This window comes from Canis lupus, chromosome 25 (genome assembly GCF_003254725.2).
Source record: "Canis lupus dingo isolate Sandy chromosome 25, ASM325472v2, whole genome shotgun sequence".
In the NCBI taxonomy this organism is placed as follows: domain Eukaryota; kingdom Metazoa; phylum Chordata; class Mammalia; order Carnivora; family Canidae; genus Canis; species Canis lupus.
In genome coordinates, this window is record NC_064267.1 from 8,127,322 (window position 1) to 8,151,536 (window position 24,215).

General features: G+C 38.6%; 1 protein-coding gene across 4 annotated transcripts in view; it reads right to left on the reverse strand.

Annotated features, from left to right (window-relative positions):
• FRY (FRY microtubule binding protein) overlaps positions 1-24,215 on the reverse strand; it is a 428,614-nt gene that overhangs the window by 319,753 nt on the left and 84,646 nt on the right. The window contains exon 2 of one of the 4 annotated variants that reach the window (XM_049101157.1): positions 14,451-14,623. Coding sequence is in view for 3 of the 4 variants with exons in the window: in XM_025462552.3 (XP_025318337.1) it covers positions 14,451-14,655 (205 nt within the window). In the remaining variant the exon portion in view is untranslated. Of the gene's footprint in view, positions 1-14,450; positions 14,778-24,215 lie in introns of those variants that run through there. The other 3 variants (XM_025462552.3, XM_049101154.1, XM_049101159.1) reach the window with 3 other exon arrangements.

Here is a 24,215-nt window from a genome sequence, read left to right on the forward strand (position 1 = left end):
ACAGTGAGATACCACCTCACACCAGTGAGAATGGGGAAAATTAACAAGGCAGGAAACCACAAATGTTGGAGAGGATGCGGAGAAAAGGGAACCCTCTTGCACTGTTGGTGGGAATGTGAACTGGTGCAGCCACTCTGGAAAACTGTGTGGAGGTTCCTCAAAGGGTTAAAAATAGACCTGCCCTACGACCCAGCAATTGCACTGTTGGGGATTTACCCCAAAGATACAGATGCAATGAAACCCCGGGACACCTGCACCCCGATGTTTCTAGCAGCAATGTCCACAATAGCCAAACTGTGGAAGGAGCCCCGGTGTCCATCGAAAGATGAATGGATAAAGAAGATGTGGTCTATGTACACAATGGAATATTCCTCAGCCATTAGAAATGACAAATACCCACCATTTGCTTCAACGTGGATGGAACTGGAGGGTATTATGCTGAGTGAAGTAAGTCAGTCGGAGAAGGACAAACAGTGTATGTTCTCATTCATTTGGGGAATATAAATAATAGTGAAAGGGAATATAAGGGAAGGGAGAAGAAATGTGTGGGAAATATCAGAAAGGGAGACAGAACATAAAGACTCCTAACTCTGGGAAACGAACTATGGGTGATGGAAGGGGAGGAGGGCGGGGGGTGGGGGTGAATGGGTGACAGGCACTGATGGGGGCACTTGACGGGATGAGCACTGGGTGTTATTCTGTATGTTGGTAAATTGAACACCAATAAAAAATAAATTTATTATTAAAAAAATAAAATAAATTGTCTTTTAAAAGGGACACAGCTATAACGTAAACTGAGTTGAAAACAAAGGTACCCTTTGTGAATAATGCTGCCTAAGTGAATATGAACTTACTGCAAACTACTCTGGGTATTAAAAATATAAAATAGTGTGGAACTTCAAACCCCAAGTGGTCTTCCTTCCCGATCCTTTAAGATTGTCTTCTATAAAATGCCACTGGAAGATGGTCAGCAAAGTCCCCTGAGTTGTCCCAGAGCAAGCTTTGTCCTCTATGTGACTTAGCTACACATGGGTCACTGAGCCTGTTCAAGTGAATACAAACATGTTTCTGACAAGAGAAATCCTCTTGAGATAGGAAATATGAGTCTTATCCCCCGCTAATGAGTCTACCAAAGTTTTAACTGACAGAGCTTCTAACAAGAGTGATCTTTGGTTTATACCATAGGATAGGCTGAGCAATAGAATGATGGGGAGATGTTTAATCACAGTGGGGTTTTTCCAGGACTTTTTTTTTTTTCAGAATAAAAGTTGTCCCTATAAAACTCCTGCTATCTAGACTCCAACTGTCTCCTATAGAAAATGAATCTTATTAGACTACAGATTTTCTCAAAGAATGAGCTGAAGGTCCATCAGAATCAATTCATGGCTATTAAAAGAAGTGTCCCTAAGCCAATCCCAAACTGATGAACCAGCATCTAAATTTAAATAAGATTTGTAGACCATTCTCATGTACTCCTGGGCAGACCACAGGCTCAAAGGAAATAGTTTCAAAAGACCCTTGGATTTTGATGAGTATCTTGATTGGTTTTGGATATGCAAAGATAGGCCTGAAGAAGAGTTTAGGAGTAAGAGCTGGAAAGATCAGAATTGCTCTGTTTAACAGAAAAAGAGAATAAAATTCTGGGGATATGGTGGTAGAAAGGAATTTGAAAGGATAGAGGGGAGAAAAAAAGGAGAAAAAAGCCATTAAGATGACTAGAGGTTGAAGAATACCAAGAGTAGGAATTGAAAAAAAGTCTCATGTGACAGGGGTGGCTGAAAAAGCTTTTTAAGATAAGGGGCAGGTGCATGGGTGGCTCAGTCGGTTAAGTATCTGCCTTTGGCTCAGATCATGATCTCAGGGTCCTGGGATTGAGTCCCACATTGGGCTCCCTGCTCAGCGGGGAGTCTGCTTCTCCCTCTCCTCCTGTCCCTCCCCGCTGCTCATGTGCAAGTGCTTTCTCTCATTCTCTCTCTCTAAAATGAGCAAATAAAAAAATCTTAAAAATAACAGGAGCATCTAATATTAAATCAAAGTCATTTGTGCTGAATAAATAATCTAAATTCCATTATGTCTCAGTTTCCTCGGTGTCATAAAGGAATAGTAGCAAATCTCAGTTCATCAGGGCAATGGAAATTTAGGAGACATTTCCCTTTCAAAAGGAACACACTCCTTGATCCTCTCTCCCAAAAAGGAAATGTTTATATAGGATCCAGGTTCCCCCTGCCCCAGGAGAATCACATTTCCTATGTGCTTCCTTGAACTAAAGTTACCTTAAACTGAAATTTCCTCACTCAATTGTGTTTGTCAAAGAAAGATAGTTTTTTAACATCTGGAAGACAGAATAAAAGATAAAACCTGCTGAGATCATGATGCCATGCACGAAATTAGAGTCACCCCCACCCCAGTTGAGTCTTACCAACTGAGAGCGACATGGACTTTTTAGAACTTCCAACCTTGCCTGTCCACCCACCCCAGAAGCCATCACAGTGTACAAAATGGTGGACGTATGGAGTTGAATAAACAGGTTCGTGCATGATTTGCTCGCCTCCAGAAAGGAAAGTTGTGAGTGTCACTTTCTCCTCACTCTCTCTATTCATAAAAGAATGACCCCAGAGTTTCTTCATCTAGGTTCCTGTGGTGATATCATGAAGATTAGACTGGGAAGCAAGAGACCCTCAATGTAAGCTGTCTGTGTAGGTCTGTTATTTCTTCCTCTGTAAAATGAGTGCATTAAATTAGATTCTAAGATTTCTTTCAGGTCCAAAATTCCATGATTCTCTGATTTTTTTTTTTTACTACCAAATGAGCTATTTTCTTGTCTAGATTCTTCAACAGCACAACCACCAAGTACTTTTGGTCTGAGCTCTGAGAAAATAGTAAATCCTCTGGACTCAAAGGTATCAGTAGGTCAATAATTAGGAGGGAATTAAACTTTTGAGGAAATATCATAGTTTTTTTTTTTAAGAATTTATTTACTTATTCATGAAAGACACAGAGGAAAGAGAGAGCAGAGACACAGGCAGAGGGAGAAGCAGGCTCCATGCAGGGAGCCCAGTGTGGGACTCGATCCCGGGACTCCAGGACCACGCCCTGGGCCAATGGCAGGTGCCAAACCATTGAGCCACCCAGGGATTCCCTATCATAGGTTTTTAAGAGGTCCTATCGCTGGTTAAAATAAGAATGATAACTAGCTCATTGATGCCTGGAGTTGGCAAGATGCAGGCTTGAGGAACTCCTCTGACTTAAAAAGGAGTACACTTCTCCCTATTTTCCCAATAATGAAATAAAAAAATTTTTTAAAGTGAGATATGTTTCTCAATGAATTATATACCTTAAAAGTTGACTGGAGGAGTGTTGCAACTTTGAATGAGATTCATTGCCTTTCAAATTTTATAACTGTTTTTCTTTTTTTAAAGAGTGTGTACACACTCAAGCTGGGGTGTGGGGTAGACAGAAGTGGGCAGAGGGAGAGGGAGAGAGATAATCTTAAGCTCCACACCCAGCATGGAGCCTGACACGGGGCTCCATCTCACCACCCTGAGATCATGACCTGAGCTGAAATAAAGAATTGGATGCCACCCAAGTGTCCAGAAATTTTATAACTTATTTTAATTCCTCAAATATGCAATAGCTTATTATGCCACATTTAAATAGATGTTGCACATCACTCATTCAGGAATGAGCATCATCTAGCAATATGGTACCTTAAGATGATAATTGTAGAGTATGAGAAATTAGGGGTTTATGGACCTTCTAGGTTAAGGGTAGAATTCCAGTAAACTGATTAATCTGTACTTTGTGCACAAGTTTTACATATTAATCTATTTTATAGTGTTTGTTCATCTTAAATGACCACACTCTAAAGAAGCAAAACCAAAACTATGCCACTCTACTATAGCTTCTAAAAAAGAATGTGGTGGATTTTTGAGTAGATTTTTCACCTATCCCTACACACTGTATTTTCTTTTTTTTATTGAAGTACACATTGTATTTTCAAATGTAATGAAAGCAGCATGCAATGCTGGACTTTATCTGAACATCAAAATTTCATATAGTAGTAATTTGTACCTCTGCTGCCCAAATACAATTAAGCTAGTTCTTAATATTGTTTTTGAAGCTATAATATACAGACTGAGGTAGGGAGCCTTTCAAGGAGGAGAGTAACAAAAAGGAAAAGGCAATCAACTCTTTGGGGGCTTCTTTCTCTCTCTTCCTCCTCCACCTTCTCCCCTTCTGATCCCATAAATCCCGTAGAAGCAGTGGTTGGGTCATTGGCTTATAATCTTTGCAGTTGTTTTGGGGAAAGGACTAAACAGTAAACTTCCATTCTCCCTAGCTCAGCTCACCTAATTCAATCCTGTGTTAACTCATCACTATTTTCAGTGTTTAGAAACTTTAAAAAAAACCTTCTAAAGAAGGAACCATTACTTACCAAATAAACAATGATGACACTCCTGCTACTCTCCCTTTTAACCATCTAGCTAAGATTTAGGGAGCTTCCCTACAACCCGAAGGCAACACCAAACCCACTTTTATACCTGTAAGTCATCTTGCCCTGTCCATAGAAGTTAAAGTTTCAAAATAAAAACCACTTCACCTACTCCCAGCTGTGGGAGGTGACTGTATACATGGTTGTCACATTATTTTCTTTTTGCCTTTTTATTTTTCTTTGTAAGTGCCCTCTCCTGAACATGTTAGACAAATTCCTGGTGGATTTCTTTTATATCCCCTACACCTGCTACCATCACCCTCTTGATACAGATTTTGTGTTTTTCATTTTGCACTGTCTATGAAGAATTTCATCCCGGACCACTTCCTTTCTTCCTGCCCATCCATGTTTATGTGTGTGGGGGTGTTGGTGTAAGAATTGGAAGCTGATTTATTGCCAATAAAATGGCTTCTATCATTATAGATATTAGGTAAGCTTGGTTAAGCATACAGATTTTAGTCTTCTACTTTTGGTTAAAGAAGGACTGACTGAACAGTATGGGTATATCTGAAACAAAAAAGCCCTAATTTAGCAGAAATTAAGACAAAATGCAAGGCCATAACTTTGGGATGTTTACAATTTTCCAAAAAGGCATTGCCTCCTATTTAACTACTTATGTAGTAGTGTGTGACATCGTTATTAAAAATAATTATATTTGGCAATATTTTTTGAGAAGATGCATGTGACTCCATAATGAAAGAAAATAAGTACAGTAGGTGTAGTTTACCCTCTTTCTGAATAATGTAATTTCTGTGCAGCAAAAAGCATCATGTATGATATTAACTTTAACTCATTGATTGTTTCTGTGTATTTTATAATATTACTTGTATTTTTAATAAGCTTTTTATTTTAAGGGCTTAAATGTTTCTCATTCATCCATTGGCTGCCTCCAGCAAGCTTTGAAGTTGGCCAGTTTAGGCTGCTGTAACAAATTACTATAGACTAAGTAGCTTAGACAACAAACATTATTTCTCAAAGTTCTGGAGACTTGGAAGTCTAAGATCAAGGTGCTGGCTGATTTGATGTCTGGTGAGGGCCTTCTTCTTGGTTTGTAGATGGCTGTCTTCTTGCTGTGTCCTCATATGGCTGAGAGTGATCATCTCTCTTGCATCTCTTCTCATAAGGGCACGAATAATGTTCATAAGAGGCTTCACTCTCATGGCCTAACTGCCTCCCAAAGCTTCATCTCCAAATACCATCAACTGGGGATTATGGCTTCAATATATGAATTTGGGGATGGGCACAAACTTTCAGTCCATAACACACTGTTACCACTTTTAATAAATGGTCAGGAGGTGGCAGAAAGAGTCCTAGTGTTTTATCTTATGGTTCTGAGCAGGGGTTAGGACCTGGAGATGGGTACTCTGGACTACTGCACTCTGCCCTAAATTGATGTTGATATTCCCTTAGTTATATAGGAGTCAGAATATCTCAAAGGACTGGACCTCTTGCTGAGTTGAGCCCCAGGGACAGACATTCACCTTAGGAAAATTTCCCACCCTGTTTTTTAGAGGGCTCAGAAAAGAGGCACAAATTACAAAAAGGAACAAAGCCCAAGCAAAGAAACTCTAAGGAGGAGGAGGAAGAGGAGAAGAATTAAGGTGCCCCTGGGACTTTCCTGTAGGGAGATGCTTCACCATCAATTAGGGCTTCTGTGCCAGATGACATGGTGTCAGTATGGCCATCAGCTGGTGCAACAGAGAGGCTCAATATTGGTTGCCAGAGAAGCTTCAGTGCCCAAATTAATGCACTCCACTTAAGTTGGAGAACAAATTACTGTATATCAATGTCTTAACCATCATCCATTCCTGGGACAGTGTTTTGCACCTAATAGATACTCACTTAGCAAGAGAGTTTAGATTTTTGTTGAACAGATGTTGTAGTCTTTCTCATGTATATCTTCCAGTTACCCTTGGTACCTATTTCAGTATTTAAAACTAAGGAATGTTTCTTGAAATGGTATCTCTCTTGCCCATAATCACCCTAAAATATGCCATCTAGCATTAACTATCCATTAAGCTAACTTTAGTCTTCTCAAGTGTCAGGGTCAGAGGAGAGAAGTGTGGTATTTGATAGCAGAGAAGCATCATCAGTGAGTCTGATCTAATGACCATCCTCATGGCTCTGGGCTCTGGATGCTGGGATGTTCAGAGGTTCATTTAGATGTACCTTTCATGTTTCCAGGATATCTGGAGGTACATCAACTCCTCAGCACAGAAAAACTTAAACTCATAACCCACTTGGGATGGAAAGGTTTTTAAATTGTGACTGAAAAATACCCTGCCCGTCTTGAATGAGAGTTTGTACATGCATCCCAGAAGAAAATACCTGTTTTATCTCATTTTGTTACCCTCTTCTCCCAAGTTTATATCTTTCTAGATCTTGAAATAAACTTGGAGGTATCTTAACTAAACTTTGAAGGGAAAGATCTTTAAGATAGTTAGATAGTCCCGAAGTATTTGGAGCAAAAGAACGGGGGGTATGGTGGTTTCTCATGTAACTGACTACCTGCAAGACCATTTCCATTCTAAATCATTGTTGAAAGTACATTATTTATGCAGACAGATAAAATGCTTAAAAATAACCACTGAAGTATATTGAGTAAACAGCAAACTATATAAAAATATGTAATCTTTTAATTAGTCTTAATGTGAATACATATTTATAGCATTATTTAAAGATAGGGAAAAGTGTATGGGCTCTTAAATCTGTAGTCACACATTTGCTATGGATCAACAAATGGAGAGAAATTGCTTTTAGAATAGAAATGTTGGGACACCTGGATGGCTCAGTGGTTGAGCATCTGCCTTTGGCTCAGGGCGTGATCCCAGAGTCCCAGGATCTAGTCCCATATCAGGCTCCTTGCATTGAGCCTGCTTCTCCTCCCTCTGCCTATGTCTCTGCCTCTCTCTCTGTCTCTCAGGAATAAATAAATAAAATCTTAAGAAAAAAAAAGATAGAATAGAAATGTTTAAGCCACTTTTCCATATATTTATATAGTAAGTTCTGAATTCAGAAACCTGTATTTTTTTTAATTCTTTTTTATGACAGGGAGAAAAGCCTGAAGTGGAGGTATAAATCTAATGCCTTCTGCTTATGCTGAGCTTACTATCGGTCCCTGCATAAAGGTGAAACATATTTCCCCTTGCTTATTAATCATGTATACAAACATTACAGCCTTAGCATTTTTGTTTTCTTTAAAAGTAACTATTTTGCCACTAGTAATCTCATTAGAGCTTTTTGTTTGTTTCTTTTTAGAAAACAAAACAAGAACAAAACTTCATCCCTTTGAATAGACTTATCCAATAAATAAATTTGATTATTTAAGTAAACAGACTGTTTCTGTTGCATCAGTAGTTTTTAATAAGAAATTCCATAAATATTGTTAAATACTTTAAGTCAAAACATTAAATGCTAACATTCAAAAGGTTTTGAAGTCTAAACACTAATATTTAAAAAGATTAATTTCAAGTAGTGAATTCACTTACAATCTCACATGGAATTTCAATTTTTTAAAATCACAAGTGCAAACCAATTATCTTCTTATTCCAAGTTTTAGTTAAAAAAAAAAAAAAAAGCTTAGGGTCTGAGTTTCCAAAAGCAAGGCCTTACACAGGCAAAATTAGGAAAACATATTAAAGACCACAAGACCACAAAGCTACACATAAGTGTATAAAACACAGACATTGATGTTTCTAATACCAAACAATTTTCAGAAGCTTTACAGGACAGAACTCTCAAGTTTAATGATTCATGGGGAGAAAATCCATGAAATCACAAAGAAGAGTTCCCATATCCTGCTCTTTTAATGAGAAATTTAAAATTAATAGTTCTACTACTAGTATAGACCTATTTAGGATTTACTTTAGCAGAGGGTCTGATTAACAACAACTTTGAAGAACTTGCCAACCACAAAGATTTGCAAAAGTGGGGGATGCCTGAGTGGCTCAGTGGTTGAGCATCTGCCTTCAGCTCAGGGCATGATCCTGGAGTTCCCGGATGGAGTCCCATATCGGGCTCCCTGCATGGAGCCTGCTTTTCCTCTCTCTTCCTATGTTTCTGCATCTGTCTCTCTCTGTCTCTCATGAATAAATAAATAAAATCTTAAAGAAAAAAAAGATTTGCAAAAGTGTTACAATCGTACCTATTATTCACCTAGTAATAGGAAAAACACTAATTATGAAAAACAAAACCTTTACTACCACTAAAGAATAAGAGCCCACCAGCAATTGCAGTTGAATATCATTTTATAGTAATGCATTATCTCATTGGAGTTTCACATTTCAGAGAAGGATATAGGTTCTGAGAGATCAAGTGACTAGTCATTTAGTAAGAGGGAGAATCAGGACTTGAACCCAGCAGTGAGGCAGATATTTACTATGTGAAATTCTTTGGCTAACATAGAAGTTCAAACTCTTGCTTTGGCCCCTGAAAACAACCAGCTCTGGAAGGAGCTGCTGGAGGAAGTTACAGGACCAGATGAGAAGGGGTGTGGCTTACAGAGTGGTCGTGACACATTTTATTCTCGCACGTCTTTCACAGCCGGCTATTTCACCACCTCTTATGCACTTACCATATGCAAAGCCTGCTGGTGGGTGTTGTGGGGAATACCAGAGTGTATTAATATAGCTCCCATCATTACCAAGTGGAGCCACTGAACGTATTCGCAGTGGATGACAATGGCACATGATCCCAGGATGCAATTTTTTATAGCAAATATCTAAGGAGGCCCCTCCCCTGAAGGCCCTGCTGAAATGTCACCAAATGCACTATTCAGCAGGGTTTTAGAGTGATAGACCTCTAACAGAGAACACAATACTTGAGGAGGCATGCTTTTTGTTGCTGTTAAAGATTTTATTCATTTGAGAGAGTGAGAGAGAGAGCATGAGCAGGCGGGAGGGCCAGAGGGAGAGAGAAGCAAACTCCCTGCTGAGCAGGGAGCTGGATATGGGCTCTATCCCAGGACCCCAGGATCATGACCTAAGCCAAAGGCAGATGCTTAACCAACTGAGCCACCCAGGTGCCCGAGGAAGCATGCTTAATTACAGGGTCTTTTGCTAGGCCTGTGACAAGTAGGGAACCTGAATCAAACTATCCATCCTCACAATCTCCTTCTGGCCACCCTAAGTGAAGCTGGAGCACATCTAGGTGCCATTGTTCTAATGGCTAACCTGTGTTTCCAGTAGAAACCTATGCACAGCAAGCAGTTTTACTTTAGAAATATTCAAAATCTACTTAGTTATAAAATGAATATGATTTTGGAGGAGTTGTTGTTTTGTTTTGTTTCGTTTTTTGTAGATTGTGGATATTTGAAGGAAACATGCCTTTGCAGTGGAGTAGAGCTAAAAACGAGAATCCAGATGAGCTGGTGTATCTGCCTTGTGAGTGCTGGCCAGAGTTCCCTACTCCTCTGGCTGAGAGCAGTCCTCAGCATACTTGTCCTCTAAGCAACAAGGAAGTACGTTGAGCTGCCTGTTTCCTCTAAGCAGATGAGTGCTTGCTTTTCAGAACAGATGATTGTAAAAATCAGTAAGATATTTTAAGAACTAGCTGATTATATGGACCAACTTGTTTGCTTAAGAGTGCTGAGTGAACAGCCCATTATACCTGGCACCTGAGCTGCACTGGCTTCCAGGAGCAGGCTCAGATGCTCATTTTAATCTGACATGCTTATAGGTATAGTATATATTAGGACCACTTTTTTCTCTTCCCTTTCTTTCACTGTGCTATGGAGCTGCTAGAGTTTTTTTAGGAGGAGGGGGAGCCCAGGCTGGGGCTTGTTAGAGACATTCACTCCTGACACTGGGCCTGGTGAGAACCCAGTGAAACTGCAGAACTTCAGCTCTAGCTAGCATTCTATTGTTGAGGCTTCTTTAAGGGAAGAAAAGTGGTTAGTATTGAATGTTTTTGTGTAAATATGATCTTAAAATATATTGGCTTTCCTTTTAAAGATTCAGTGTTCTGAGTCTCTTTATTCTAGAGGCACTTACTGAGTGGTGTGATGTGCAAGGCACCCAGCTGGGAAAATTCTTTCACATCTGCCTAGACCAGAAACCAGGATTTTCTGCTCTCTCCTCAAGATCTAGAATAGTTCCTTTGTAGAATCCTAATACATGTTTCACTGAATGAATTACACACTGAGACAAGGGATACCTGCAGTTTTCCCTCACCAGGAGTTCTTAAAATGATGAAAGTCAGTATATAGAACATCCTCTGGGATAGTTTCTATCTGCCAACTAGTGCTTTCCTGGAGCTAGACTTAGGCCCTACAGGACAGACCCCGTTTCATAGCGAAGTAGTTAATTAACCACCAGATGTTGACTGACCACCGATTATGTGCAATTCCCTCTCCTGGACAAGTGGATCGTGCAAGGGCATGGAAGACAGTCTCTATTTTATTTTTCTTTTTTAAATATTTAATTTATTTACTCATGAGAGACACAGACAGAGGCAGAGACACAGACAGAGGGAGAAGCAGGCTCCCTGCAGGTAGCCTGATGCAGGACTCAATCCCAGGACCCCAAAGGCATACATTCAACCATGAGCCACCCAGGTGCCCCCAGTCCCTATTTTCAAAGAGTTTTTATACAAACAAAAATTTAACAGCTGCCACTAAGTGACAAAGTGACCACTGAATCCATTCCCAACCTAAGACAACTGAACACAGTGCCAGGAAAAACTCATTTTTTTTCTGCATTATGCAGTACTGAGGGCAAGGAAATGGTAAGCATAAAGGAGAAATCAAAGAGGTCAGAGGAAGAAAAACAGGTGATTGCAGAAGATAGAAGATTTTAAATGGGCCTTGAAGCCCAGGTGGAGAATGAAACAAAGGGCATAATAGGAATATAAGACTGTGTGAGTGGGAAGTAGGGGTGGGGGGTAAGGAAGAATGGCATGAAGAGAGTCTGGAAGAAGACAGAGAAAGCCAGGTATGCCAAGAGCTAATTCAGTTCAGTGCATTTTGAATCAACTGAATCAATATTTATTGAGCACATAGTATGTGCCAGGCATTGTGATAGGTACTAGGATACAGTGGTGATTGAGACTGATATGACCCATGGCTCATTGGCTAGTAGAAGATATAGACAAGTAAACAGACAATTACAATACGATGTGATAAGTGCTGTGCTAGGTAAAAGTCCAGGTGTTATGAGACGGAGCAGGACACAGAGTGGACCAACCAGATGGAGAGCAGGAAAACTTCCTAGAAGGCATGTTAAACTGACAACTAAAGCCAGGGTGGGAATTAGGTGAAACTATGCAGATAGGGTATTCTAGAAGAGGAAACATGATGGGCCACAGGGGTCGGAAATTGGCTGTGTTGGTTGAAATACAAAAGGAAGGTATGCCAAGAGAGAGACTGAGGAGATAAGCTGTGGCCAGATTATGCAGTCTCTTATACTTCATATTAAGGACTTTGGACTTTATCCTAAGAATAGTGATAACCACTGAAGAATTCTAATGAAGGGAATGAAACAACCAGATTTGCATCTTGGGTAGATGACTCTCTGCAGTGTGAGATGGCCCTTAGAGGAGAAGTGGGCCACAGAAGAGAAGGGTAATATATAGTTAGATTCTTGAAGGTCAATCCCTAACACAGTGTAAGAACTAAAAAAATATTTCATGAATGAATGGATGAATTGAACAATCAGTCAACCATTGTAGCACAGGGCTGAACACATGGGACTAGAAATGGAGGGTATATACATCTGTGCATTCACAAGGGTCAGAGTAAATGCATAGTGGAATGCTGACATGTATTCCAGTCTTGAATCTCATCAGACAAATGGCAACAACAGTTGACAACAGAGTGCAGTGTAATTGGGCAGAAACAGCTTCAACACTGGAGTCAAAATACCCAGATCTGAGGCCTGGTATTGCCAGTGGTTAATTCTGAGATGCATCTTAGTTTCTCTGACTCTCAGATCCCAACATACATCATATCTGCTCGTTATGGCTGCACAGCAGTAGAAGATGGCAGTAGTTATCACAATCCTTATATGTTTCTGTTTTCAAGAGATGCTTAGGAGTTTTGGTGGGATGTACAGTTATCCACTGCAAAAAGAAGTTAGCACAGCCTGTATGACAGTGGAGTCGTGGTTTGATTAAAGAGGAATTTAGAAATCAAGTAGCCAATATTGTCCAAAATTTGGCCTAGGTAGCTCTTTCATCTGTCAGTTGGAAGGATGAGAAGCCCATCTCCTGCCACGGTCCCCTAGGAGGGAAATGGAGGCAGAAACTAAGAACTGACCTGAAGGCCACGGGGTCAGTGGGGTGGCTCAGAGAACAGACAGCCACTGGGGACACAGACTAGACTAGAACTCAGCTCCCCTATGTGCCCTTTTCAGAACGCTACTCTGTTGTGAATCATGACAATTCGAGATCTCAGAAAGGATAACTTGTGTGAGGTCCAAGGTAAGAGATCTTACCACAGTTGCAGCTGTAACTGACAGCCCAGAATGAGATGACCTTACAGAAAGAGAAGACACATGGGAATCACGGCAAAAGGAGGTGAGGTGCCCTGGGAAAGAAGGAGAAGCCTTCAAGAAGTATGGGGCTGGGCTGGTGGTAATAGAGGAAGGCAGTGTGCATCATAACGTAAATGGATGTGGGTGATGTTAAATCAAAGAATAAAGGAAAAGAGAAAAAAAGCTGAAGATGAAGAAAAGCTCTGGGAGAATGTTCCTGAAGAAGTGCTAGCAAACCAACTCAACACAAAGTGCTCTCTGCCATGCTGCTTCAGGATAATAAGGCCTGCCTCGGTTCTTTGTTGCTTTCAGATCAAAGAGAACAGGCAGAAAGTAGCTGTTTTTCTAGACACATCAGACACTTCAGTGCTCCTCCTTATAGCATCTTTCACATTGTCCCTTTGCACTACAACACACTCACAACTTGCACCTCTGACCCATTCTAGTCTGGGCTTCTCTTTTTTCTGCAGCAGAGAAAAAAGATGAAAAGCCCCATCGCTGAACCAAGACGAAATTCATGAAAACAAGAGCTTCCTTAGGAAATGTAATTTTCAACTTGTGGCCTTGAGTCCCCATACTAAATCATCTCCTAGCTATTTCTTCAAGCAGGATCATGACTCAGCTGATCGGCAAGTCAAATCCATTTTTATGAAGTAAAACCTGATTGAATTATTTTTTCGTTTTCTATCATTAGAGGGTTGGTCCTTGGCAGTTGGGTCTAATCTATCCTCCGTAAAGACTCCAATAAATCAATCACAACAAAAAGGCCACTACTGGTTTCTCCAGGAAAGTCCAATGCAAATAGGACTGAAATCCAGTCGACTACATGATTCTCAGGGATCACTCTCCAGTGATACCTCAGTCAGGGGTCACTGTGATAGGCATCTCATCTGGTCTACACATCTGTAATATCCAGGCATGGACACCTGAAGCAGACATCTCAGAGTCCCTTAATCAAGACTGAAATCCATGGGTCTTCTGTGCAGTACTACAGTTCACCATCCACATTGTTTAATTGAGCCCTTTACTACAAATGGTTTTAGGCTCTGATGCAAGACAGGAATTTGAAGCATGCATTTGAGTATTTAATGGTGTTAATTTCTGGTGCACACAAACATCAGCCTCACTCAACAATCCAATAATCTTGCAAAGTAAAGAAAATACGCCAGAGAATGAAATGCAGCATGGAATTTTTCCAGATTGCAAGCAAAGCAGTTCCTTGATCCGGCCGCAACTGACAAGTAATAAAATAGCTGCCAACCTACAGATCCTTGAAGATGTTACAATAAACAAAGGAAAGAAAAGGAAGAAGATGAGGGTGCTTTCAGATTGAGGAAATCACTTTTATTTTTTACATTCAAACATATTTATCTGGCTACTTTAAGATCTCAAATGTCCCAAGTTAATTTTAAATATAACACATCTGATCATAACAAATGAAATACAGTCTTTTTTTTCTACTGGCAGGCATAAACTTCAACAATTCCTACCTGGAAATATGGACGGTCTCTTTTTCGGGCGCCTCAGGTGAATAGGTTCCAAATTTTTCAAGTTTCTTTGAAGTCTTCCTCTAATGTCATTTCCTATGAGTAGTTCAGGTGGCAGACTACTCCGTCTTGATGATTTATAATCATTTTGAGATGAATTTAGTTTGTTCTTCGTTCTGGAATATAAATTGCTGTCATCAACTGCCATCGTAGGAGATACATTCGAGACTCTTAACAAAAATCCAAAAAGCCAAACCCCAAGCCTGCAGCAGTCCCTGCCGCCTCAGCCCCAGATTCAGATGTTCTCTTGTTTTACCCTGCACTTGTTTGGGAAGCTTAGCAAGTTGAAGGCGTGGATGTGAACAGGTGTAGAATTACTAAGTAGCCCCTCCTTTCAACAGTTAATAGCACAGGGGAGGAGAGATCCAAAAATCATTAGGTGCAGAAGAGCGGGGAATTTGAGCAGACGTCGGCACACCAGTGCATGCTCCTGTAGATGGTCATAAAAAGTGGTGTGAAGGTGGCTGTGTGGAATTTCTGTTGGTGCAATGCCATAAACTAAACATGACTTATTACTTAAAAATAACTACCCATGCAGATCACAAGTCTTATTTTTCTTACTGCTTTCAAACTCTTACAGATTTTTTTTTTTAAGTTTTGGGAAAACATTTTTACATTCTCTCATACCCTTTTGTTTCGAACCACATACACAGAACAAACATCCGTCTTTATGAAATTCCTTGTTTGGCAGGCGGCCAAGTGGAAGTTGGCTGCAACAAGGAGATGAGAGATGGTTGGTGATGATCAGGAAGGAACCCGCTGTGGGTGTGTATGGAGCAGAGCAGCAGTGCCGGGAACCCAGCACTGCTCCCCGACCCGCCCTTCCATCCTGTGCTCTACCTGGCAGATGGCTTCTTTAAAAGTTCTGCAGTCTGGCTGCAAAGTCAGAGGTCTAGCAAACAAACTATGACTGTAGAAGTGATGACGGCCTCCACTCATCAAATAAAAAGAAATGTTATCCTTGCATGTCTCTGCCTTGCTTTCAACTAAAATGGTCAGCTGGTTTGGTGGTCTGAGAAAAACCAGCATTTGCTAGATTCCAGCTTGACCTCTTACATATTTTCTATCTCTTCTGGAATTTGCTTTTTTGTGTCCTTTTTTCCCTTCCCCCTTGCTCCATTTATGTGGAAATGTTCTGCACTCTTTTCTTTAATTGACTGTGGAGAAATCATAACTTTCTGATTTATCCTTTCCAGCCATGCTCCAGGGCTGTGTCCTCTATGTCGTCTATCTCCCCCGTCGTCCCTCACTACCCCCTCCCACATACACACCTCTCTTCTGTTCTGTCTGGCTGCATGGGGGTCAAAAGATAAAGAAGATAAGATCTTCCTTTTCACTTCCCAGGGCTAGGAATCAGTAGATTCATAACATTATAGAGGATTTCAGCGTTGTTTTTTCTTTGGTTTCCTAGATGCCAAGTAGGTTTTACTATTTGTTAGAATTCGGATTTTGGGTGTCTTTACCTAGTTAAGGATACACCTCCATACTAAGAGAAGTTTCTCTCTCTACTTATGCCCTTTTTTGACAACAGGTCTTCAAACCACAACAGATTTTCTGAAGAGAAAAGCATTTTTTTTTTTTAAACAGTGATGTCCAGATCAGGGGTGCCTTTATAATCCAGCAATTATACATATAATTATAACCTGGCAATTGTATTTACATATTAGATTATCAGGTTATTTTACTAATTCTCAGAAACACCTATACTACTTGCCTCACAGTACTTAGAACTACTTTATCAGGCTGAAATGTATCATTAACTTCAAAACAATGAGTGGTTTGTACAAAACTATGTTTAAAAGCCCATGAGACTGCTTGAATCTCCCTCAGCTTAATGGAACTACACTTTTTTCCCCCCTAGGGAAGAAGTAAAAGGTATTTTTAAACTTTGAGATAATAATTTAATAAAAAAACAAAAAAAAACAAAACAAAACAATAAAACCATTTTCCAAAGCCTCAAGACCAGCATTTCAGTTTCAAATACACAGCAAGGTAGAGTCTCAGGCACAAATATTGGATAGTAACAGAGAGAAATACAGCAATAGACAAGCAGCAGTTTGAGCTCTTTAGCGACTATTCTTTCCTAACTTCCTGCTATTAAAATTTTTAGCTATTCAGTGACCACTCTTTCCTAATTTGCGGTATTATCATGAGCCAAACGAAGAGCGCATGTGAGGTGAAATGGAGTCTCTGAGAAAGGGTGCTACTGCACACAGCGCGCAACAGGTACAGCTGCATGGTGTGCACATATAATTTTGCCTTTGTCTTTAAGGGGCTGGCTGGAAGCATAGAGTTAAGTACAGACGCATCTGAAATGCAGTATAATAATAGCTGTCCTTTATTGCATGCTAGTACCAGCGAGGTTCTTTGCTTAAGCCTTCGATATACATTATCTCATTGATTCTTCTTGATCACCCTGTGATGAGTGAACTGAGGCACTGAATCAAATGTCTAGGAATTGGGGAAGCTAAGACTTCATTAAGCATAGGTTTTATCTGACTCCAATGCTTCTGTTCGAGTCCGTGCTTTACATTGCAAAATCATGCAGCTTTATTATATGTTATCTGAAATCTAAAAGGAATTGGAAAGTCTTTTCTCTATCTTCCTAAAATAATTCTTGGTTTTAAGCAGATTCCTTTTGCATCAACTATATGATTGAGGAGTGGTCCAATTGGCCTACCCTGGCTTAGCCCTCATAATTGGCTGTCAGTAGGTCTGTAAGGTTTATGAGATAAAAAGTCAGAAGGAGCAGAAGAATTCTGAGTTTTGCTTTAATAATAAAGTACGCATGTTCCGGCTTTTCAAATTATAATGTACTTAATTAAAGTATTGTATTTTCCTGAGATTTAAGTTATAATTAGGGAAAAAACCCCTACCATATGATAGAGGCATCCCTAATCCCCTGATTCTCTAAAAATTAAATGATATAAGAGGGGGCTGGAGCGTTCCTGACATGTTCAAATTAATCCCTTTCCTGCCCAACTCGTTCTCCCCTCATGGGGAATATAAACAGATATGATTCTAGTTCCTTCAGTATATTTCCTTCAAGAGAAAAGTGAGAACAGCTTGAATCTGCTATTATTAAAATTTTAGGGCAGTGAAAACAAGGGCAATATTTATTTAAAAGTAGTATTAAATCTGTGAACATGAAAAAAGTAAACTTTCTTTTCAAAATATTTAAATTGGCTGCCAACATGCATGATAATCAACCACAGAAAATGTAGCTTGGTTAGGTCTACATGAGAACATTCAGAGATTGTAATGTTAAGTCCACCCCTCCTCTCGCTTTATAGTAATAGCCAAAGGTGAAATTTCTTTTCTTTTTTCTTCTTCTTTTTTTGAGGCAGCCAAAAAAATGATAGTATTGGGCACTGGGATGAGACGAATCTCAAAATTTATAGCATAATTAAGTAATTTAAAATATATAATATATATTCTCTATTCCTACACTTTGTAATAACGTTGTTTTAAAGGTCTCCATTCTCTGGAAAAATCCAGTATATTAATCTTTTTTTTAATTATTCTAGTGTCTAATCCTTCCAGAAGTTGTATCTTTTATATTAAATGATGTTTCCATCTCATGAACCTTTTATTCTTTCTGGTAAGGTATTATCTTCCTTGTCTTAGAATGTTCAAATATTCCATTGAAAGACATTTCCTCACTTTGCAGGCATGATTTCCTTGGGAAGTTTGGTAGGTTTTAAATAGTGTTACTGAATTATTTTGCTTTCTTGTGAAGAAGCTGCAGGTTTAGAATTGTGTAATCTTACAACTAACCATCTTTCTCATCATCATCTTCCAAAGAAATGACCCATCAGGAAGATTTTAGGCCTGTTAGGATTCACCAAATCAGTTTCCAAATCTTGATTTGACTCTGCTGTACTGAATATTCTATACAAATTTTTCTTATTTTTGAACTTTCATTCAGTTTTTAAACTGAGAGGGCCATTATCCAGGGGGTTTGCCACCAGTAAAAAATAATTGTACAGCACATAAGAATGATGCATATCACCAAGTCAAGCAACTTCACTGCATCTCTCCAAGAAGTCACTGGCCACCTCTTTTGCCAACACATCTTTGTGTGGTGTTCATAACAATACCTGAAGTATTATGTAAGGTGTGATTATGCCTGAAGAAATCTTTTCTCAGTTCCTAAAAAATGCTGTGAAGATATTCAATACTTATTTCATTGGTTCTTGATAACACTTAAAACTAATGACCAGCCTTTCCCTCTTAAAATTTCTTGCTCCTTCTGGGTGGTTCAATTAGTTGTGCATCTGACTCTTGATTTCAATTCAGGTCATGATCTCAGGGTCATGGGATCCAGCCCTGTTTCGGGCTCTGCTCTAGGTGTGGAGCCTTCTTGAGATACTCTCTCTCTCTCTCCCTCTCTCCCTTTCTTCCCCCCCCTTCTCTCCCTCTCTAAAAAATAATAAAATAATAAAATAAATAAAATAAAATAAAATAAAATAAAACAAAAAAATAAAACTGCTCCCTTGGCTTCCACTGCATTATCTCCTATGTCTCAGATCCTTTCTGCTCTGATTCTTCAGGGATTTCTTAAAAGTTATTTTCTTCCCTTCTTCTCTCGATCCTTCTCTTTGGCAAGCCCATTTAATGAGCATCTATTATGTGTCTGGCACTATGCCAAGTCCAATGGCTGCACTCAAAAATTTCTCAATCATGGAAGGAAGCAAAACTATAACAAACCAGTTATTTCAGTACAGAGTGACCACTCTGTGCATAGGTGACATAAAAAAACTACTCTGTCGACTCTTCCCAATGGAGAGGGAGATGGGAAGGGAAGGGTTTTCAGAGGAGGAGCGAGGTCACAAAGCAGATGGGGGAAACCTGTACAAAGGCACTAAGATGTGCCATAACCAAATTTCCATAAAACAGCAAATACAGCAGTCCCTTACTCACACCAATGCATTACACATACAAAAGCACAGACATTAGAAAAACAAGATAGGGCAATGCTAGACAATAGGAGACTGAAGGAAAACCCAAAAGTTAGCATTATTATACATTTTTATTTATTTATTTATTTATTTATTTATTTATTTATTTATTTATTTTTTATTATACTTTTCGTAAACACCATCACCAATTAGACATATGGAAGACACCTACTTTAACAAAACCTGTATTGAAAAACTGGTCCAACCTTTTCAAACAATTTAGTAATTCCTAACAAAATGTGAAAAGACATTTGAAAAAAAAAAAAAAACTGGCTCCAGTAAGTAATCCTTCTCCTTAATCATCTTTTTGTACTCCATAATCTGTGATACAGGGATTTGCTGAAACAGACTCATACACAAGTTTTTAATGTCATGCAGACTGAACCTTTTTAAATAAGCTCTAGAATCAGTTCTTACTGGCTTGAAATCCAGCTTCATTTATACTTGCATTCCTCCTTGTTCCATTTTGCAAGTCTCAGCAAAATGCCAGTGTAACTGCCTGGCTTTTTCTCAAATTAAGGTAGGGCTTAAGGACACATTATTCTGGGCTTGTTGTGGAGCTCTTTGGTGAGAAGGCACCACATAAACAAATCTCCCTCTCTATACTACTTCCAGACACATCCACATGGTCTATGAGAGGAAGGACGGATGGTCCTTATTCTTATTCTTCTGTTTAAGGGATTTAACTGCAATTTGTATTCATAAAAGAATAAAGCTTTTGAACACTCTTGTCCAAATACTAGGTAGTTTAATCTTAGAAATGTGGTTGCTAAAACAAAGTTGGCAAGTGACTGTTGTAATTGAGATTGCAGGAGGATTAGTGGCGCCACCATTCTCACCTCTGAAGGCAACTTTCATCTCTGTACCATGATGTCTAAACCCACAACCATCCCAAACTTCGGCATAGTGTTCTAGATCTGTATATTCAACTGCATGCCAAACATTTCTTGGCGGGAACTCAACATGTACAAAACTGACCCCCCTCCAGCCTGTAGCTCCTGAGTTTCAGATCTTACTAAAGTGGCATCATCATTTACCCAGGGACTCAAGCTATAAACTCTGGAATTACTCTGCCCATATGATGTCATGTTATCTCTTAAACATCTTTTCATCTGTGTTCTCTTCTGTACTTCTGCTGTCACTACCCAGTGGTAGGATTCATTATCTTTTTTCCTGAGCCATTGCTTCAGAATCCCAACCAGCTTGGCCACTTCTAATCTTAGTTCCTCAAGCATTCCACCTTTGATAAAGTCTTTTGACCTTTTATAGCTTGGCAAGCTACTTCTGGGTAGCCCATTTCCCTCTTAAAAATGCCACTAAGAATTGGACAGAAAACCTCTGATGTGCCGACCAGTCTGGTGAATCATAAGACTAATTCTAATGTTGATCCAAACACCATGCATCTTGTAAAGCAACACAGGGTTATTTTAGCTTTTATAGCAGCCATATTTCCTTACTCTCTAATGGTCTGACCAACCCAAATCCCCGTATTTCAACACATGCCTTGCTATAAAAGAGATCTCACCAATTCTGGACCTAGTCTACTGACTTGCTGAAATGCATCATAGGTCTTTTATGTTGCCTCCATGAGATCTCCTTCTGCTGGTTTTGGTTCTTAGATCCAGCCTTTCTTTCTCCCACATGTTTAGAGTTTGGGGGAGAGCATAAAGGATAGTATTCAAAGTTTCTTTTAACTTTTTTCTTATTCAAATAATATTCCTTGACCTAAACATCTAAATTTGTAAATTTTGGTTTCAGACAAACAAATCATTGTTCACCAGGACTAAGCTATTTAATGTCCTGCCTGATATCTTGGTTATCTGATCTAAAGAAAGTAATTTTTGCTTATTTCAGTATTGCCTTGTATGCATTAACTAATGATTCATATCCTTAGGTGAAAGATGTTTTATGCAAAATAGATAATAAATAACAGCAAGTTGAAGAATTACATGTATTCACATAAATACCATTACTATTCTAGAAAATGAAGTGGTATCATTATCATTATAATACCACTTTTATAATATTCATCTGATTAGGGGATGGTATTCCTGATGAAGACATTCAGCAAAGTAAAAACAGAAGGAGACTTTGTCAACCTAATCAAGGACATATATTAAAAAAATCTATAAATAACATACTTAATGAGGAAAGACTGAATATCCATTCTCAATTTAACATTGTACTGGAGGTCCTGTCTAGTGAAATTGGGTAAGAAAAATAAATAAAAGCCATCTAAATTGAAATGAAAGATGTAAAACTGTATTTGCAGATAAATGAGCATCTATGTAGAAAATAGAATCTACAAAAAAGTTACCAGAAATAATAAGTAAGTTCAGCAGGTTGCAGGATATAAGATAAATGTATTAAAAGCAATTGTATTTCTATATTAGCGATGAAAAAGTGAAAAATAAAATTTAAATAGATAATACCATAAAATATTGATTATTTAGGGGAAAATCTGACAAAAGATGTGACAGACATATACATTAAAAATATATTGCTAAGAGAAATTACAAAAACCTATATAAATGGAGAGATAAATCATATTCATGGGTCAGAAAGACTTAATATTACTCAGATATCAATGCTTTCCAAATTAATCTATACATTCAGTACAATCACAATCAAAATCCTACCATGCTTTTGTTTTGGTAGAAATTGACAACCTGAAAAAAAAATTAAAAGCAATTGACAAGCTGATAGGAAGATTCATATGAGATTGTAAAGAATCAAGAATAGTCAAAAACAACTTTAAAAAAGAAAAAAAAGTCAGAGGATTAATACTACCAATTTCAAAACAATATAAAGCTACAATAGTCAAGAGAATATGACATGAAGATAGAAATATCAGTGGAACAGAACAGGAAGTCTAGATGTAGAGCCACATATAAGTGGACAGCTGTCTTTCTGACAAAGATGCAAAGATAATTCAGGGGAGAAAGGATAGTTCTTCAATAAATAGCGATAGAACAATTAGATGCCCATATGCTAAAATAAAAACTTTGATCTCTATCTCACACCATATGCAAAAACTACCTCAAAATGGACCACAGACCTAAACATAAACTCTTATGTCATAAATTTGCTAGAAGAAAACATAGGAGAAAACCACTGATCCTTAAAAAAATTAATAAATCAGACTTCAGCAAAATTAATATCTCTGCTCTCTGAAAGAGACTGTAGAGAGAATGAAAAGATAAGTCATAGGCCAGGAGAAAATATTTGGAAGACATTTATTTGATAAAGAACCTGTATCTAGAACATGTGAGGAAAGTTAATAAGTAAACAAACAACTTGGTGCATCTGGGTGCCTCAGTCAGTCAAGTGTCCAGCTCTTGATTTCGGCTCAGATCATGATCTCAGGGTTGTGAGATCTAGCACTGTATCATGCTCTGTGCTCAGCAGGGAGTCTGCTTGGGATTCTCTCTCTCCTTCCTTTTCTGCCCCTCCCCCACTCATGCACTCACATACATTCTCTCTCTTAAATAAATAACTCTTTTTTAAAAAAATAAAACAAACAATGCATTTAAAAATGGGCAAAATAGATCAACAGGTACTTCCCCAAAACACAGATGGCATATAAGTACATGAAAGTGTGTTCTGCATCATCATCATTTAAAAATGTAAATTAAAGAACGAACTGACATTCTATTGCCTACCTAGTAGAATGGCTAAATTTTAAAAGATTGGCCATAACAGCATTCAGTAGAATTTGGAGAAACTAGAATTTGCATACATTATTGGTAGGAATATAAAATAGTAAAATCATTTTAGAAAAAATTTGGCAGTTTCTAAAAATCTAAACATATACATGTCATATGATCTAGGCATTCCACTCCTAAGTACTTAGCCAAAAGAAATAAAGGCATGTGTTCATACAAGGACTTGTACACTGATATTCATAGTAGTTTACTTCTAATAGCTAAATACTAAAAACAAATGTCCATCAACAAGCAAATGGGTAAACCATGGTATATCTATACAATAGAATACCATTTATAAAAAGAAAAAGATTATGGATGCATGGTGCAACATGGATGAATCTCAAAATAATCATGCTGAGTGAAAGAAGCCAGACCAAAGAGCATGCATACCATATGATTCCATTTGTACGAAATTCTAGGAAATGTAAGCTAATTTGTAGTGATACAGAGTAGACTGGTGTTGTCTAGTGATAGGTGTGGAGAGATGGGAAGGAGGGATGACCGGGGGCACAATAAAATGTTGCAGGGGGTGGATTCACAGGTGTATTTATACATCAAAACTAATCAAACTGTATACTTTAAATATGAACAATTTATATATTAATTAAAACTCAATAAAACTTATTTTTAAAAAAGCAAAGTTATGCCTTCCAACAGCACATTTGACAAGGATTCAGAAATGCTCTGGATTTCAGGTAATAAAGTCAATAAAAACAACATTTCTTCTGATTCCATCATCAACATCAGGAGTGAGTAGAAGACACACATGCACCCAAGAGTTATGGGAGTCTTTTTCACTTGAGAATTTTTTTATTCTGGCAGCCCAGGTGGCTCAGCGGTTTAGCACCGCCTTCAGCCCAGGGTGTGGTCCTGGAGACCCGGGATCGAGTCCCACGTCGGGCTCCCTTCATGGAGTCTGCTTGTGTCTCTGCCCCTCTCTCTCTCTCTCTCTTTCTGTCTCTCATGAATAAATAAATAAAATAAAATAAAATAAATTTTATCCTGAATTATGTCTTTAGCTTTTTATTTTATACATGATA